General features: G+C 44.3%; 1 protein-coding gene across 1 annotated transcript; it reads right to left on the bottom strand.

Annotated features, from left to right (window-relative positions):
- Positions 1–11,973: 11,973 nt before the first annotated feature.
- LOC109244997 (cell division cycle 5-like protein) lies at positions 11,974–13,392 on the bottom strand. Its single transcript, XM_019412170.1, has 2 exons — positions 13,090–13,392; positions 11,974–12,867 (listed from the first exon to the last, which is right to left on the bottom strand). The coding sequence occupies exons 1-2, from the start codon at positions 13,375–13,377 to the stop codon at positions 12,391–12,393; spliced, it is 765 nt and encodes a 254-aa protein (XP_019267715.1). The 5' UTR covers positions 13,378–13,392; the 3' UTR covers positions 11,974–12,390.
- Between the last annotated feature and the right edge of the window lie 5,844 nt (positions 13,393–19,236).

Raw genomic sequence — 19,236 nt, 5'->3', positions numbered from 1 at the left:
TTATTTCACCAGTTCAGTTTTATTATTATCTTTTCGCAAATTGGTTTATATTCCGCATTGTTAGGCTTACCTAGTCGTAGGGACTAGGTGCCGTCACGACATGTTCACGGAGGGCGAACTGGAGTCGTGACAGTAGCAGACAGTTCTATGCTTCATTCGAACCTTATATTTAGTATTCTCTAGATGTCCGTGAGTAATGTGGCACCAGTCTTGGGTAGAGGATTTGTTAAACTTCCGCATTTCTTTCAGTAAATTATATTTGAGACTTCCGCTTTACTGTTAAATGTTTTATTGTTATTAATATTGTCGAGGTTCGTTAAAGAGGTATTTGATAATTGGCTTGCCTAGCTCCTATTAGTAGGCGCCATCACGACTCCCGAGGGTGGGAAATCCGGGTCGTGACAAGTTGGTATCAGAGCACTAGGTTACATAGGTCTCACAACTCACGGACAACGTCAGTAGAGTCTGAGGGATCGGTACGGAGACGTCTGTATTTATCCCAGAGGCTGCAGAGTTAGAATTATATTCACTTTTGTTCTTTCTTGTCGTGCGATTCTGTTTCTCAAATACCGATTGGAATTCTACTCTGTTCCTTCGCAGATGGCGAGAACACGCGCTTCCTCATCTACCGCTCAGCAGTCCGAGCCCCCAGCAGCAGCCCTAGGTTGAGTTTGAGGAGGAGGTTCCAGCCCCAGCAGCTCCGGTGGGCCCAGCTCAGGTCCCAAAAGGGTTCATAGCCACCCCAGTCCTTCAGGACGCCTTGGTCATATTGGTAGGCTTGGTGGAGAGCGTCATTCGAGCGGGTTTGCTTCCAGGAGTCCAAACAGCGGCGGCAGGTCAGCATGGTACAATGGCTCAGGCTGGGAGTGAGATCGCTTTTCAGGAGTCGGCCAATGTGGGCAGTAGAGTTGAGGCGGTCCTGCCACAGGGAGGCGGTCATAGGTCGGATAAGAGGCCCCGTCATGCAGGCAGATTCAGTGGTACCTCGTCTGGAGGTAGGGGTACTTATGGTAGAGGCCATCCTCCCAGGCCCTTTCAGTCAGCTCCCTATGTCACTCATGGTACTTCAGGTGTTCATTCAGGTCGACAGGGTCAGCCCCAGTTTCCTCAACTGCAGCGTTCGAGTAGATGTTATGAGTGTGGTGAGTATGGTCACAACGGGAGGGTTTGCCCGAGGTTGAGGGGTGCTCAGCCGCAGCAGATGAGGTTTTGCCATACTTGTGGTGATCCGAGGCACGTCGTCAGATATTGCCCTCGAGCTTATGGCAGCTTCCAGCATCAGAGTTCTCGTGCTATGATTCAGGCACTGGAGGTTCCACGGCTTGCCCTGCCAGCTAGAGGCGGTGGCAGAGGTGCTAGAGGTGGAGGTAGAGGTCTTACAGGTGGAGTTCAGGTCGCTAGAGGTAGAGGCCAACCAGCAGCTAGGCCAGAGGCTGAGTCTTCAGGTGCAGGCATTATAGGTACCATTCTGATTTGTATTAGAGATCCTTCAGTGCTATTTGACCCTGGGTCTACGTATTCATATGTGTTGTCCTATTTTGCACCCTACTCGGTTATGCCTAGCGATGCCTTGAGTGTTCTTGTTTATGTATCTACACCGGTGGGTGATTCTATAGTGGTCGACCGAGTGCATCATTCCTGTGTGGTAGTATTTGAGGGTCTTGAGACCCGTGTTGACTTATTTCTCTTAGATATGGTGGACTTCGATGTCATATTGGGGATGGATTGGTTGTCCCCGTATCATGTTATTTTGGATTGTCACGCTAAGACCATGACCTTGGCTTGCCAGATTTGCCCTGACTTGAGTGGAGAGGGACCCCAGGTCATGCCACTCGTAGTGTTATTTCATATGTTAAGGCTCGACGCATGGTCGAGAAGGGGTGTCTAGCATATCTGGCGTATGTTCGCGACTCCAGCGCAGAGGTTCCATCTATTGATTCTATTCCTATTGTTCGGGAGTTCCCTGAGGTTTTCCTTTCAGACCTGCCGGGTATGCCGCCCGACAGGGACATCGATTTCCGTATTGATCTGGCTTCGGGCACTCAGCCTATTTCCATTCCGCCATATCGCATGGCCCCGTCAGAGTTGAAAGAGTTAAAGGAGCAGCTTCAGGATTTGCTTTATAAGGGTTTCATCAGACCCAGTGTATCGCCTTGGGGTGTGCCGGTGTTATTTGTGAAGAAAAAGGATGGGTCGATGAGGATGTGCATTGATTACCGGTAGTTGAACAAGGTGACGATAAAGAACAAGTATCCACTGCCGAGGATTGACGATTTATTCGACCAGCTTCAGGGTGCTGGGGTGTTTTCAAAGATAGATTTGAGATCTGGTTACCATCAGCTGAGGATTAGGGCGTCTGATGTCCCTAAGACAACATTTCGCACTCGGTATGGGCATTATGAGTTTTTGGTCATGTCATTTGGGTTGACCGATGCCCCAGCAGCATTTATGGAGTTGATGAACCGAGTGTTCAGGCCCTATTTGGATTTGTTCGTGATTGTTTTCATTGACGATATTCTGATATACTCCCGTAGTCAGGAGGAACATGAGCAGCACCTCAGAGTGGTTCTTCAGACTCTGAAGGATAGTCAGTTATACGCCAAGTTTTCGAAGTGCGAGTTCTGGTTGAGTTCTGTTGCATTCCTGGGTCACGTTGTTTCAGCAGAGGGTATTCAGGTGGACCCGAAGAAGATTGAGGCAGTTAAAAACTGGCCTCGACCAGCATCAGCTACAGAGATCCGGAGTTTCTTGGGGTTAGCAGGTTACCACCGTCGGTTCGTGGGGGGGTTTTCATCTATTGCAGCCCCGATGACCAGATTGACCCAGAAGGGTGCCTAGTTCAGGTGGTCAGATGAGTGCGAGATGAGCTTCCAGAGGCTCAAGACAACTCTGACTACGGCACCGGTATTGGTCTTGCCCACAGGATCAGGGCCTTATACCGTTTATTGTGATGCTTCCCGTATTGGGCTTGGTGCAGTATTGATGCAGGATGGCAGAGTCATAACATATGCTTCGAGGCAGTTAAAGATCCATGAGAAGGATTATCCAGTCCATGATCTAGAGTTGGCAGCCATCGTTCATGCTTTGAAGATTTGGAGGCATTATCTATATGGTGTGACGTGTGAGGTGTACACGGATCACAAGAGCCTTCAGTACTTGTTCAAGTAGAAGGAGTTGAATTTGAGGCAGAGGAGGTGGTTGGAGTTGTTGCAAGGCTATGATGTTTCTATCTTATACCACCCGGGGAAGGCCAATGTGGTGGCTGATGCATTGAGTAGGAAGTCCGCCAGCATGGGTAGTCTTGCTTATATTCCGGTCAGCCAGAGGCCGCTTGCTCCGGATGTTCAGGCCTTGGCCAATCGATTTGTGAGGTTGGATATTTCTGAGCCTAGCAGGGTGTTAGCTTGCACGGTCGCTCGTTCGTCGTTGTTGGAGCGTATCCGTGAGCGGCAGTTTGATGATCCCCATTTGTATGTCCTGAGAGACGCGGTGCAGCGTGGAGGTGCCAAGAAAGTGATCTTGGGAGATGATGGTGTGTTGAGACTGCAGGGGCGAGTTTGTGTGCCCAATGTTGATGGTATTCGGGAGTTGATCTTAGTGGAGGCCCATAGTTCTCGGTATTCTATTCATCCGGGCGCCGCGAAGATGTATCAGGATTTGAGGCAGCACTATTGGTGGCGCAGAATGAAGAAAGACATTGTTGCGTATGTGGCTCGTTGTTTGAACTGTCAGCAGGTTAAGTACGAGCATTAGAGGCCCGGTGGTTTATTTCAGAGGATTGAGCTTCCCGAGTGGAAGTGGGAGAGGATTACTATGGATTTTGTTACTGGACTTCCGATGACTCGGAAGAAGTTTGATGCTATATGGGTCATTGTGGATAGGCTGACCAAGTCAGCGCACTTTATTCCTGTTGCAGCTACTTATTCTTCAGAGAGGTTAGCCGAGCTCTACATCAGAGAGATTGTTCGCCTTCATGGGGTGCTAGTATCTATCATTTCGGACCGGGGTCTGCAGTTTACCTCGTATTTCTGGAGAGCGGTTTAGCAAGAGTTGGGCACCCAGGTTCAGTTGAGTACAGCATTTCATCCCAAGACGGACGGTCAGTCTGAGAGGACTATTCAGATTCTTGAGGATATGCTCCGAGCCTGCGTTATTGATTTTGGAGGCTCGTGGGACCAGTTTTTGCCGTTAGCAGAGTTTGCCTACAACAACAGCTACCAGTCCAGCATTCTGATGGCCCCGTATGAGGCGTTGTATGGTAGGCGGTGTCGGTCCCCAGTCGGATGGTTTGAGCCGGGAGAGGCTTGGTTATTGGGTACAGATCTAGTTCAGGAGGCCTTGGATAAGGTCAAGATCATTCAAGACAGACTTTGGACAGCTCAGTCTAGGCAGAAGAGTTATGCAGACCGCAAGGTCCGAGATATTGCTTTCATGGTTGGTGAGCGAGTGTTGCTTCGAGTGTCGCCTATGAAGGGCGTGATGCGATTCGGGAAGAAGGGCAAGCTTAGCCCTAGATTCATTGGCCCATTTGAGATTCTTGACCGTATGGGAGAGGTGGCTTATAGACTTGCCTTGCCGCCTAGCTTGTCAGCCGTGCATCCAGTTTTTCATGTATCCATGCTTCGGAGGTATCACGGCGATCCAGCCCACGTGTTAGATTTCAGTACTGTCCAATTGGACAAGGATCTGTCTTACGAGGAGGAGCCGGTGGCTATTTTAGACCGGCAGGTTCGACAGTTGAGGTCGAAGAGTTGTTCCTTCAGTGCGTGTTCTATGGAGAGGTCAGCCTCCTGAGGCATCGACCTGGGAGTCCGAGTCTAATATGCAAAGCCGTTATCCTCATTTATTCCCCGACTCAGGTACTTCTTTCTTTTGTCCGTTCGAGGACGAACGGTTGTTTTAGAGGTGGAGAATGTGACGACCCAAAGGGGTCATCACCGTAATCTTCCTTTTTCCGTGCTTTCGAGGCCTTGAAAACCTCACGTCTAGTTGCCTCAATTCGCGTGCGTAGTCCGGGCGCGTAGCCGGAAAGCCCTTATGTTGGAAAATATGAATTTTTTTGATAAATTTGATGAATTTTGATATTAATATTGTTAAAGTTGACTTCGGTCAACATTTTGGGTAAACGGACCCAGACCCGTGATGTGACGGTCCCGGAGGGTCCGTAGAAAAATATGGGACTCGGGCGTATTCCCGGAATCGAAATCCGAGGTCCCGAGCCCGAGTAAAGAATTTTTGAAAGAAATTGTTTTTCTGAATATGACATGGAATTTTGAAAAGAGAATGAGTTAGAAAATATTGGTATCGGGCCCGTATTTTGGTTCCGGCGCCCGGTACAGGTCTTAAATATGCGTTAAGCGCTTCTTGTAAAATTTAGTCGAAATCGGACGTCGTTTGACGTGTTTCGGACCTAAATATCTAAAGTTAGAATTTTGAAAGGCCTGAAATGAGAATGATGATTCTGAGTAGGTCCCGGGAGGTCTTAAACTTAAAAGTAGAAGATGTTGCAGGTCAGGTGTTGCAGGCCCCCAGCGCGGGCGCGGTCATTTCCGCGCGGTCCGCACTGGAAGCCGCGCGGCCGCGGTGCATTTCTGCGCGGTCAGCATGGCTAAGTTCAGAGGGCCAGTAATTTTCCAGGTCAGCCAGCGCGGCCGCGCACCAAACAGTGCGGTCCGCGCTGGGTAGGTTCAGAGAGTTATTTTCTTCCCTTCCTCGGCGCGGCCGCGGTTCATTTTTGTGCGGTCCGCGCCAGCCTTCAGAAAAGTATATAAAGTCGGGATTTTCAGTCATTTTCACTTTTTTCAAAACCCAAAACATAAGAGGCGATTTTTCAAACGATTCTCTTTCTTCAAAACGATTGGTAAGCGATTTCTAACTTATTTTCTTCACTCCTTAACATCTTTAAACATAATTTCAACTTCAAAACTAAGATTTTAATGGGGAAATTTGGGGAATTTAGGGTAGAGCCTAGGGTTTCCAAAATTTGGGGGTTTTAGACCTCAATTCGAGGTCCGATTCCAAAATAACTTATATATCTGAGCTTATGGGGGAATGGGTAATCGGGTTTTGGTTCGAACCTCGGGTTTTGACCACGTGGGCCCGAGGGCATTTTGGGAATTTTTGAGTAAAACTTTGGGAAATTCATTTTCATGCATTCAAATTGATTCAAGTAGCATTTGTTAACACATTCTAGTAATTGTGACTAGATTCGAGCGGTTTGATGGTGACTTCGAAGGGTAAAGCTATACTAGAGGCTTGAGTTGAGTTTGGAGCATTCGAGGTAAGTGTTAGGTCTAACTCTGGTTTGAGGTAATAGGAGTAAAGTCTTAATTGCTAATTGCTATTTGTCGAGTACGGTGTATAGGCATGGTGACGAGTATCTATACACTGGTGTCAAGCATGACCGTGGGTCCTTACTTGTACTTATTCTGATATTGTTGTGACTCTTCCATGTTCAATTGATGATCTCTATATAATGTGAAGAGTGTGAGAAATAATTATGAATTGTAAACCCTTGGGAGCGTTGGCTCGGACGATAAAAGAACTAATGAGTAATAAATGAAAGAAATAGAAAGAGATGTGATTATCTCCCTTGACGGGATGTGAAGGTTATTGTTGTTGCCCCCTTGTCGGGAGGTTTTATTGGTGTTGTTGATTTACTCCCTTGCCGGGATTTAGTTGCGTTGTTATGCTTCTTTGGCGGGATTTCTTCCCTGGTTATTCTTCTCTTGTTTCGTAGTTGTGACTGTTGTTTGGATGAGAGAGTATGATATCAGAGGGTCGGGTTGCATGCCGCAACAGTGTTAAATGATATGGATTGGGTTGTACGCCGCAACAGTGTTAAATGATATGGATCGGGTTGCACGCCGCAACAGTGTTAAATGATATGGATCGGGTTGCACGCCGCAACAGTGTTAAATGATATGGATCGGGTTGCACGCCGCAACAGTGTTAAATGATATGGATCGGGTTGCTCGCCGCAACAAGGATAAATAATATCCACACGGATCCGGTTGCTCGCCGCAACAAGGATAAATAATATCCACACGGATCGGGTTGCTCGCCGTAACAAGGATAAATAATATCCACACGGATCGGGTTGCTCGCCGCAACAATGATATTGAGGGTCGGTTTGCACGCCGCAACACTGATATATGAGGATCGGGTTGCACGCCGCAACAGTTGCTGTCTCAAGTGTGTTTTGTTTGGAATATTTGTTGCTTGATTGATGTAAATTCTTGGCTGCTTCATCGTTATTGTGGTTTCTCTTAATTGTAACTGTTGTTTTCCCCCCTAACATGTTTCCCCTTCCCGTTATTGGCTGTTACTTCCTGTATTATTATCCGTTGTATGTATATATACTTGAACTGCACAGGTTTATCTGGAGTCTGGTCCTAGCCTCGTCACTACTTCGCCGGGGTTAGGCCAGGCACTTACCAGCACATGGGGTCGGTTGTGCTGATGCTACACTCTGTGCATCTTTTTGCACAGATCCAGGTGTTGGAGCAGCATTTGAGTAGCAGTAGCATTTCAGGAGCGAGCTTCCAGTCCAGGGACATTCGAGGTAGCCTTGCTGACGTCCGCAGGCCCGGAGTCCTTTCTATTTCATCCAGTTTGTTATCATTGTACCGTAGCTGTAACGACCCGACCGGTCATTTTGAGAAATTAAGCTCTGTTCAGCGGCATAAGGTCTGGAACCACTTCGTAATATGAGTATCGACTAGCGTGCATGGTGGAATTCGACATTCGGATAGTTTAGAGTCAAATTTAGTGAAGAAACCTTGTTTTGGAAGTTAGAATGGTGAAAAGTCGACCGGAATTGAACTTTTGGGTAAACGACCCCGGAATGGGTCGTGGATGATCTCAACAGCTTCGTATGGTGGTTTTGGACTTCGGCGCGTGTCCGGATTCAGATTTGGAGGTCCGTAGAGTAAATTGAGGCATTTCGGTGAAAGTTGAAGTTGGAAAATGAAGAAGTTTGACCCACAGTTGACTTTTGGGATATCGGGGTCGGAATGCGATTCCGAGAGTTGGAATAGCTCCGCTATGTTATTTTGGACTTGTCTGTAAAATTTGGCGTCATTTCGAGTTGAATTGATAGGTTTCGGCATGGGTTTCGATATTTGAAGATTTAGAAGTTCATAAACTTGATTTTTGGTTTGATTCATCGTTTCGATGTTGTGTTATATGATTTGGAACTTCGAGCAAATCCGTGTTAGGTTATATGACTTGTGTGTGTGATTGGTTGAGGTCCCGGGGACCTCGGGTGTATTTCGGATGCTCAACGGGCAAAGTTTGGAGTTAGAAGGAAAATTGCAGCAGGGCTACTGGTATTTTCGCTTCTGCGGCTTGGGAACCGCAGAAGCAGAGCCGCAAAAGCGGCTTGGAAGCCGACAGAAGTGATAGGAGGACCTTTGGGCAGGAGCCGCAGGAGCGAAGGAATTTTCGCAGAAGCGGACTCGCTTCTGCGATGAAAAGAACCGCAGAAGCGGNATTATTGTAGGCAAATTCTAGAGTGGAAGATGGTCATCCCAATTTCCCTTAAAAATCTAGAACACATGCTCGTAGCATATCTTCAAGTGTCTGAATGGTACGTTCAGCTTGTCCGTCAGTCTGTGGATGAAATGCAGTGCTGAGATTCACTTGTGTGCCTAAACCCTTCTGAAAAGACCTCCAAAAGTTAGCCGTAAATTGAGCTCTTCGGTCTGATATAATAGATATTGGTACACCATGAAGCCTAACAATCTCCTTGATATACAACTTCGCATAATCTTCAGCCGTATAAGTTGTCTTAAATTGCAGAAAATGGGCACATTTTGTAAGTCGATCAACTATCACCCAGATGGAGTCAAACTTATGATAAGAGCGAGGTAACCCAATAATGAAGTCCATATTAATCACCTCCCATTTCCAGGTCGGAATCTCTATATTCTGAAGCAATCCACCGGGTTTCTGATGTTCGATCTTTACTTGTTGACAATTAGGACACTGGGCTACAAATTCTGCAATAGACTTCTTCATGTTATCCCACCAATACTGCTCCTTAATGTCATGATACATCTTTGTCGAGCCGGGATGGATGCAATATCGGGATTGATGAATCTCATTCATAATCTTCTCTCGCAACCCTGCCACATTAGGCACACATAATCGGCCCTGGTATCTCAGTGCCCCATCTCCTTCGATCTCAAAAGCCGTAATTTTACACTGCTGAATGCTCTCTCTCAATCGTACTAAGATATGATCTTCATATTGCCGTGCTTTTACCTCGGCTACCAAAGATGATTCTGATGTATTATGTACAGTAACACCTCCGTCATCAAAGTCTAACAATCTGATTCTCATATTGGCTAGCTGATGAAGCTCTTTAGTCAACCCCCATCTACCTGCCTCAATGTGTACTAAGCTTCCCATTGACTTACGGCTGAGAGCGTCTGCCACAACATTGGCTTTACCGGGATGATACAATATCTCGACGTCATAGTCTTTCATTAATTCAAGCCACCTACGCTGCCTCAAAATCAACTCTTTCTGCTTGAAGATGTATTGTAAACTCTTATGATCTGTGTAGATGTCAACATGGACGCCGTATAAGTAGTGCCGCCATATATTCAAAGCATATATTACTGCAGCCAATTCCAAATCATGGGTTGGATAATTCTTTTCATGATTCTTCAATTGTCTTGATGCATAAGCAATCACCTTCTCACGTTGCATCAATACGCACCCCAAACCTATACCTGAGGCATCACAATATACCACATAACCTTCTGGTCCTTCAGGAAGAGTGAGCACTGGTGCGGATGTCAATCGATTCTTCAACTCCTGAAAACTTCGTTCACAAGCGTCAGACCACCGGAATTTAGTAGCTTTCTGTGTTAACTTAGTCAATGGTGCTGATATAGAGGAAAACCCTTCTACAAATCGCCTATAATATCCTAAGGGAATTTCCGCTCTAAGGCTTCGGTGTTAATCCCCATCTCAGAAATATATCGCCCAGACGACACGAAGTCCCTATGCCATGCAATAGCCTCATCATCGATCAAATCCAAACGAGGCCTCCTCGTTGGCATGGGCTGAGATCCCTCGGCGACCTGCTTGCCTTTGGGCTGCCGCGAAGAGCTTTCACTTTGCTTGCGCTTTTTTGGCACCGGAGAGGTGGTGGAGGGCTTTCCAATGCTTTTGCCTTTTCTAGTGCTATCACGAGCCATTGTATCCTGCAACACAAGTAAACATGAATGTGAGAATGGTGCAAGAAATATGCCTAAGGTTGTCGTGCAAGTCATGAAATGACCCCACACTTAAAACCGAAGGCACAAATATAATTGTTGCACCTCAAAGCTATGGGTACTCAAGACTTCCCCATGCGACACAATAAGGAGTGATCATGGCAGCGTGAATTCTCAATAAGGTAAGCAAAAGACATATGGAATGCGCCTTTCACAAATACTAGACTATACTAAATTAAGCTAACTTAGAAGATTCTACTACATACAACATACAAAAGCAATGGTGTAAGAGTATAAATGGGTTGGGTTAAATGGGTATGGGTTAGAGTATAAACTAAATAACGAAAAAAAATTAAAAACTTACCTGGACCCCCCCCAGCTGGGCGCCTGGCGCTATGCTTGGCGCTGGGGTGCTTGAACTTACTGGTTTTGGCGCTCCAGGCAGCGCTGGGCGCTGGCCTGGGCGCTGTTCACGTTAAATTTTTTTTTTTTTTAAGAAACCTCCCGATCCCCCGAGCCTTATACATACCCAATTTTACACATCCTATACCATTACATCTAAAATTTCTAACCCTATAAAGAAAATGCGATACTCTACCTATTCTAAAAGAAAAATTAAGAAGTTAAGCTAGGAAAGCAATAAAAATTGGGTTGCCTCCCAACAAGCGCTTGATTAAACGTCGCGGCACGACGCAGAGTCTCGCTTACTAATCTGCGAGTACAACCTTGGTCTTCTCGCGATTAATCATTCCTCCCCAATAATGCTTGACTCTATGACCATTCACCAAAAATTTCCTTTCGCCATTTAAAGCTCGCAACTCGATTGCACCATAAGGAGTAACTCGCACCACCTCAAACGGACCTGACCATCTCGACTTTAGCTTCCCAGGGAACAGTCGTAGTCTAGAATTGAATAGCAATACCTGTTGGCCTGGCTCAAAGTGACGCGGCTTGATATGCTTGTCAAAAACGGCTAATATGCTTGCAGATTGATGAAGCTGCAGACAGGTATGCATTCATGGCTAAGGAATTAGGTGCATCTTGGTTTGAATAGATAAAGTTGGTATAAACTAACAACAACAATAATTTCGCCTCAGTCCCAAAAAAGTTGAGGTGATACTGGTATAAAACATCATAAGGAAAACAATGGAAGAATGAGCTGGTCGCGTTTGGTTGTCGTCACAGTTGGTGCTTCATTTCCAAATAAAGGAATCTGTTTACAAAAGCAGTCTCAGAAATAATAAAAGCTTCCACCGTTTTAGTATATCATTTTGGATAGCCAGAATACTGATGTATAGCATGCAAAACACTGATCTCAAATTCTCAATGCAGATAATATTCATATGAAAGGGAAATTGGTATATTTGGATACAATCCTTCGCCCCATTTTTTCTTTTTTTGGACAAAGAATTGTTAAATAGTAGTGATATTTTTGCATCCATTAACATCCCGGTTTTGCTTCTGCCCCTAAAAATTGGGAAGACTGCATTTAAGATCAACTGATTTGCAGAATTAGGTTAATCCTCTAACTTATTAAATAGTACAAAATTTCATCCTATGACGCATACAACATGGCACAAAAGGAGGTTGTGAAACCATGTTCGAATGCAAGTCTCTAGATCCAACAGAATTATCGTCCTATCATTCTGCCTGAAAGCAGTCCATTTTCACATCCGTAACATCGAGCTGCAGTATCTCTGCTCTGCAACCAAGAATTGAACCAACACTGCAGTATACAAAAAGATATGTAAATTTACATCTCTTATTTTTGACACAAACAGCACCAGGCTCCTCATCCAAATCCGTATAACAATTCAAATATCAGCTATAGACCATGAATTTACAAGTTTCTGGAGTTTGAACATATCAAAAAGTTATTGAGTTTGATCGTACTACCAATGCAGAAAGAGTGCCTAATACTTGCTAAATGAGGACCAAAGTGCTATTTTTGTCACACAAAATTAATTACTATTCTTCCTACTCCAGATTCACCTATGAAACCATGAATCAAATGCAAAACACAAGCATAAATCTGCACATTTTCGTCTCCCTGATAATTTCCTCATTATAATTTCAGCATATCATAATCCTCTCTATGGTCACACTGTGGCCCTCACAGTAGATTATTTCAGGGGAAGCATTTATATCGATGGCAAAACGGCTAATGGCCAGTCTCTGAAGATTCCACAGGCACATCATCAGCTTCAATAGCAGATGATGATACATGAGCGGCAGAAGCAAAAGTTTCCTCTGCATTGGAGCATTGGCCAGTACCTGAAGATTCCACACCAGCTTCAGTAGCAGCAAATGTGCTCTGCTTTTCTTCCATTTCTGCCTTGGCCAGCTCAAGAGCACGATTCTTTGCTGCAATTTCTTCCTGCATTTGAGCTTGTATTCTGTACTCATCCATGAGATGCTGCATCTTTTCCTTATCTGCTATGAGGTCACCGTACCTTTTCTGTAAAGTACGTTCAAGCTCCTTTTGTTTCTGAACTTCTTCCCACAGATTGTTGATCCTATGTGATGCTGCTAGCTGCTCTTGTTTTTGTAATGCTCGGAAGCATTCAAGTTCTGTCCCTGCTGTGTCCATTTGCTTAAACGTAGCCTCTATCTGTGACCAGAGTTTTCCAGCTCGCATCTGCTCATCCACAATGAATATTTGTTAGCTGGAATTTATAGCTTACATCTCAACTCTCAAAACCCAAAAAAAGGAGGTAGGATAGCCAAGAAAGATCCATGTAAGAACTAGAAACACGTCTGCTTGCAGATCAAACCTCCAGACAAATGAAGCTATTAAACAGAGAACTGTACAGGAAGTTGTAACCACATTCAGATTCAACAATTAAACCGCTAAATGTACCTGATATCCATTAGTAAGGACTTTGATCTTCTGCTCAAGCTTTGTTGCTTTCTTAGTATCATCATCCATTTTCTTCTTCACATTCTCAAACTCATTCTGTAAAGCAGCTAGCTTTTCCATGTTTCCAGCAACACTTGAGAGACCATAAGCATTCCGGGTAGGAAAGTACATGATATCATTCAAAGTTGTTTTGTGTGCTTCGACAAATTCATCAAGAGATTCACCCTCATGTCCCATTGCCACACGAACAAACTGAGCCTCATCCTTGATCAATCCATCAGCCTGCATGAGTGGAGTTAGTTATGTTGCAGTAGATGAAGATAAAATCATACAAACTCCAGAAAACATTACTGTTTGCACACGAAATTGGTAATGACAAGGGCACATCTAATAGCACAATGTAAAAATGGAAAAGGCGCCTATGCGAAAAGGCCTGATTTATTTACTTCCAAATATTATTTTAACAGTCAAATGCACATAGAAACACTGAATTTTGCAGAAAAAAAAAAACGCCACGATGAACANATATATTCTATTATATAGAAAAGAGAAGAGGAGGTCGACCAAGGGTATTATAGTCATTTCAAAAATATTATTGTACTGTTTGCTTGTATACTAGGCTCAAAAGCATGATTATGGGTTCTTACTGACGGATAAAAACTTAACTAAGGTGGTCCTAAGCTAAGCTATTGAATTCTTTAGGTGGACCATACTTCGCATTTAGCCTTCACTATCCTCTTGAAATGCACTACTTGATTATTCTTGTTAATATTTTTTCAATAAGTGCTTTTAACTAAAAAAGTTTATCTTTTTGGTAATTTTATAATTCAAGCGTTCATTTGATTAAAACTATGGTAACATATATTTATATATAACTTTTTTGTGTGATCATGAACGATACTTAGTATTACTAAACAAACGAAGTTACGGGGGGAGGGTGCGCTGAGCAGCGGTGGTAGCTGTGGATTCATTGTATACTACTACTCGACTAGGATCCCTATAGGGATCATTGTTAGAACTACTACTTATTGGGCCAACGTATCAATTTACAGAAAAAGGGTAGCTTTAGATTTGGCTATTGCAAGGCACTGAGTAAGTTTAATGATTCATTAGAGAATGGTAAGCTAGTGGACTAGAACATTATTGGCCCATCTGGCATTACTAAAAATATGGGCTAGCTGAATTATTATTAAAAATGGGCCAAGAAATGGATTCATTTGGCCCAATGCTATATAGAAGAAAAGGGGTAATTTTGTTGTTTAAAGGTAAATGGGCCAGCTTTTATTTGATTCAATAAGGCCTAGAGTTGATACAATCTTAGCTCTTTACTTAGTATGCATTCATGACCACTAACTACATAGTCACAATTGTATGAACGCCCACTTTACAAAAATAGCCAATTTTGCAAATCCGGAAAAATGGCCAGATTCACAAAGATATTACTACAGCATTCCTAGAAACATATATTGGCAGTGTAATTTTAGCAACTAAAACAAAATCATGCTATGTGTCATACACCTAAAGTCATTCATGGCATACTTAGTATTGTTACTCGGATACAATATCTTGAAAACATGTTTAGAACCCCATAAACGACTTACGTATCATATTCAAAAACTTACATCTCGATATTCAAGTATTATAAAGGACTATATTCACGTTATTACATGCTTGATACATAACAATAACATCCAAGCTCTTTTGTTGTCAAACTATCATCACATCAAACACGTTTAAATGGTGCAACAGGTTCAAGTTGTTCCCATTGCTGAAAAGATATACATTACGAGTCTTAAAGGATTACCTGGATAGCAAAAGAATAAACAGTAGTGAAGTGGGCAGAAACAACGGCAGAAATAGCAGAAAAAGAGCAACAACCAGCAACAGATCAGTGTTAGAAACAACCCAGAAAATTCCACGAAGACACTTAAAACTAGTAGCTAACAAACTCAGAACTTAGCCAAAAGATTGCTCTATTTTTTCTTAATGATTTTTGCACTCTAGGAGTCACTCTAAAGCTCACCAACTTCAGCTTACTAAAGTATTCAGCTGCTGATTTTTTTGTTCAAAGATGTGTGTTCCAGCAACTCTCAAGGTGTGTAAAAAGGGATGTTTTGAACAATGTGTGTAAAAGATGTCTTTCTTGAAGTCCAAGATCTTTTTTCGAAATGAGGAAAGAGCTCCTTGTCTCGACCCAATTCCACTTCAGGTCGTGATGGCGCCCAACACTGTTGTCAGGCAAGCCAACGCGGAATTTTTAATATGTTCTCGTTTTATCTTTCCCCAAACAGTCATCACAAACTCTAAGTAAAGCTTAAAACAGGAAATAATTTGCATCGAACCGAAATAGTTATACAAATCCCAAAAGAATAGCCTACTAATGCGTGTGTCAAGACCTGGTGTCACAAGTATATGGGCATCTAGTAGAATATACAAAAGAATAATCTACCCTACTGTCAGAACTAGGATAGACAGCAAAAGAAAATACAGGATGACTCCATCGCTGCTGGTCGGCATAGGAAATTAGCAGCTCACCGTGGAATCTTGGACTACAATCAAGCGTGCACACCAGACTGATAACCAGATGTACCTGCCGCAGATCCTGTACAATTACGTACAGAAGCGTAGTATGAGCACATAAACAATATGTACCCAGTAAGTTTCCCGTCTAATCTCGAAGAAGTAGAGACGAGAGGTCGACTTGACACTTACTAGGGTCATTTAATATAATAATTGTTTCACTAGAAAAGCCATTTTCTAGAAAATTCCATAATTAGCAATTTACATTTCAGGGCACTTAACAAGACAAGTCATGAATATGAATTCACATAGATATCATGCGCACATTATGCCGAGGTCGTACGGTCCGGTCCAATATGAAAGAAATGTGCACTGCTAGAGGGTCGAATGGCGCGAACCATAGATACATCTATTTCTACCGAGGCGATCGGCCCGATCCATAATATAAATCATCATTAAGAGGGCACATAAGGCACAATCATAGTCAAATAAATTAACACGAGTTATCAAATGAGACCTATGTTTTATCAAAACCCTAGGTCTTGCTCTATCTCTTGATTTTTCCTAATTTTTGTGTGTTAATCTACCCAAAACTCAAGTATTATACTTAGAAATAAGGAGTATGAACTTACCTCAAGATGCTAGGTGAAAATCTTCTCTCAAGAGCTCCAAAATCGCCCAATAAATGAGTGTAAAGTGGGAAAAAATGGCCTGGAGCCCGTATTGAATGAGCTCACTGCTTCAGTGATTTCCGCATCTGCGGTCCTGGGCCGCACCTGCGCTCACCGCATCTGCGGAAAGTCGCCCGCTTTTGCGAAAACGCAACTGGGCTATTGGGCCGCATCTGCGAGATGCAAGCCGCTACTGCGGCTCCGCTTTTGAGGAAAAATAGCCGCTTCTGCGGCTTTGGGCCTGGCCTGGCTTGGCTGCATCTGCGAGAGGAAGACCGCTCTACGGTCTCGCACCTGCGGCTGACCAACCGCAGGTGCGGTTATGACAGATAGCTGGGAGCTTCAGCTCCTTCCCAAAATTTCCAACTTCACTCGAGCCTCGCTTGATTGACGCTCGGGGCCCCCGAGCCCCGCCCGAATATACCGACAAGATTGAAATCATGAAACGGACTTGCTCGAACCTCGGAACGCCCGAAACAATGCTAAATCTAAGAATCACCCCTAAAACCAATTGAATCAAACTTATGAACTTCAAGTTCTTCAATTCACTTCTAACGTGCCGAAACGTACTTAAACTACTCGGATTGACACCAAATTTTGACAAGTCTTAAATGATATATTGGACCTGTACTGGGCTTCGAAACCAACATACGAGTCCGATACCAATGCGATCACTCATTATTTAGTTTCTTTAAATCATTAGAATTTCCAGTTTAACAATTTTCAACAAAAATTCATTACTCGGGCTAGGGACCTCGGAATTCGATTTCGGGCATATGCGCAGGTCCCATATTTTCCTACGGACCCTCCGGGACCGTCAAATCACTAGTCCGGGTCTGTTTACTAAAAATGTTGACCAAAGTCAAACTTAGCCTTTTAAGAAAATCTTAAAGAATCAAGTGAGCCTATTTCAACCCAAACTCTTCCAAAACCCGAACAAACCATCGTCGCAGGTCGTAAATCAGTTAGAGCAAGTGCGGGAAGTTTTATTTAGGGGAACGGGGTTCTAAAAATTAAAACGACCGGTCGGGTCGTTACATCCTCCGCCTCTTAAACAAACATTCGTCCTCGAACGGACATAGAAAAGTACCTGAGGTGCTGAATAAATGGGGGTATCTGCTCCGCATGTCCTCCTCGGACTCCCAGGTCGCCTCCTCGACTGGTTGGCCCTCCACTGGACCTTTACCGCTGAAATCCTCTTGGATCTTAACTGGCAATCTTGTCTACCAATAATGGCAACTGGCTCCTCCTCGTAACTCAGGCTCTCATCCAACTGAATAGTACTGAAGTCTAACACATGGGACAAGTCGGCATGATACCTCCGAAGCATAGACACGTGAAAAACTGGGTGAACTCCCGATAAACTGGGGGGTAAGGCAAGCTCGTAAGAAACTTCCCCAACTCGCCTCAACACCTCAAATGGGCCAATGAATCTTGGGCTCAACTTGCCCTTCTTCCCGAACCTCATAATTCCCTTCATTGGCGAGACTTTCAAAAGGACCTTCTCGCCAACCATGAATGATACATCACACGCCTTCTGATCCGCATAACTCTTCTGTCTGGACTGAGTTGTGCAAAGACTTTCCTGAATCAACTTCACTTTATCCAAGGCATCTTTCACCAAGTCTGTGCCGTATAACTTAGCCTCACCAGGCTCAAACCACCCGATGGGAGAACGACATCGCCGCCCATTCAAGGCCTCAAATGTAGCCATCTCAATGCTGGACTAGTAGCTGTTGTTGTAAGCAAACTTTGCCAAAGGCAAGAACTGATCCACTGTCCTCCAAAGTCAATCACACATGCTTTAAGAATGTCCTCCAAGATCTGGACTGTGCGCTCCGACTGCCCGTCGGTCTATGGATGAAATGTTGTTCTAAGCTCTATGCGGGTCCCCAACTCACCCTGAACAGCTCTCCAGAAATGAGAAGTGAACTGAGGGCCTCTATCTGATGTGATGGAGACAAGCACACCGTGCAACCGGACTATTTCCCGAATGTAAATCTGAGCCAATCTCTCTGAAGTGTAAGTAGTCACAACGGGTATAAAGTGTGCCGACTCGGTCAACCTATCCACAATGACCCACACTGCATCAAACTTCCGCAAGGTCTGGGGCAACCCAACTATGAAATCCATAGTAATGCGCTCCCACTTTCACTCTGGTATAGGCATCTGTTAAAGTAGGCCACCTAGCCTCTGGTGCTCGTACTTGACCTGCTGGCAATTCAAACACCTACCACATACTCCACTATGTCTTTCTTCATCCTCTGCCACCAATAATGCTGCCTCAAGTCATGATACATCTTCGTAGCACCCGGATGAATGGAATATCGCGAACTGTGAGCCTCCTCCAGGTCCTCTCTCTCAGACCATCAACATTAGGAACGCATAAGCGACCCTGCAGTCGTAGAACACCATCCTCACCAATAGAGACCTCATTGGCACTACCCTACATCACTGTCTCTCTAAGAACTGCCAGATCATCGAACTACCGGGCCTTGATCTATCCTAATAACGAAGGCTGAGCAACAACACACGCAAGGACTCGGCTGGGCTCCGAAATATCCAGCCTCACAAGTCTGTTAGCCAAGGACTGAATGTCCAAAGCTAGTGGCCTCTCCCCTGGTGGAATGAACGCCAAGCTACCTATACTTTATGCCTTCCTGCTTAAGGCATCCGCGATCACATTTGCCTTGCCCGAATGATAAAGAATGGTGATGTCATAATACTTCAGTAATCAAGCCACCTACGCTGCCTCAAATTGAGATCCCTCTGCTTGAACAAATGATGTAAGCTGCGATGATCAGTATAAACCTCACATGACACCCCATACAGATAATGCCTCCATATCTTGAGAGCATGAAAAATCGTGGCCAACTCTAAATCGTGCACAGGATAATTCTTCTCATGAATCTTCAGCTGGCGAGAAGCATAAGCAATAACTCGTCCCCTCCCCCCC

The sequence above is a fragment of the Nicotiana attenuata genome, unplaced genomic scaffold (assembly GCF_001879085.1).
Source record: "Nicotiana attenuata strain UT unplaced genomic scaffold, NIATTr2, whole genome shotgun sequence".
Taxonomy (NCBI): domain Eukaryota; kingdom Viridiplantae; phylum Streptophyta; class Magnoliopsida; order Solanales; family Solanaceae; genus Nicotiana; species Nicotiana attenuata.
The sequence above is the reverse complement of the archived record's forward strand: the minus strand, read 5'-3'. Positions and strand labels throughout refer to the sequence as shown.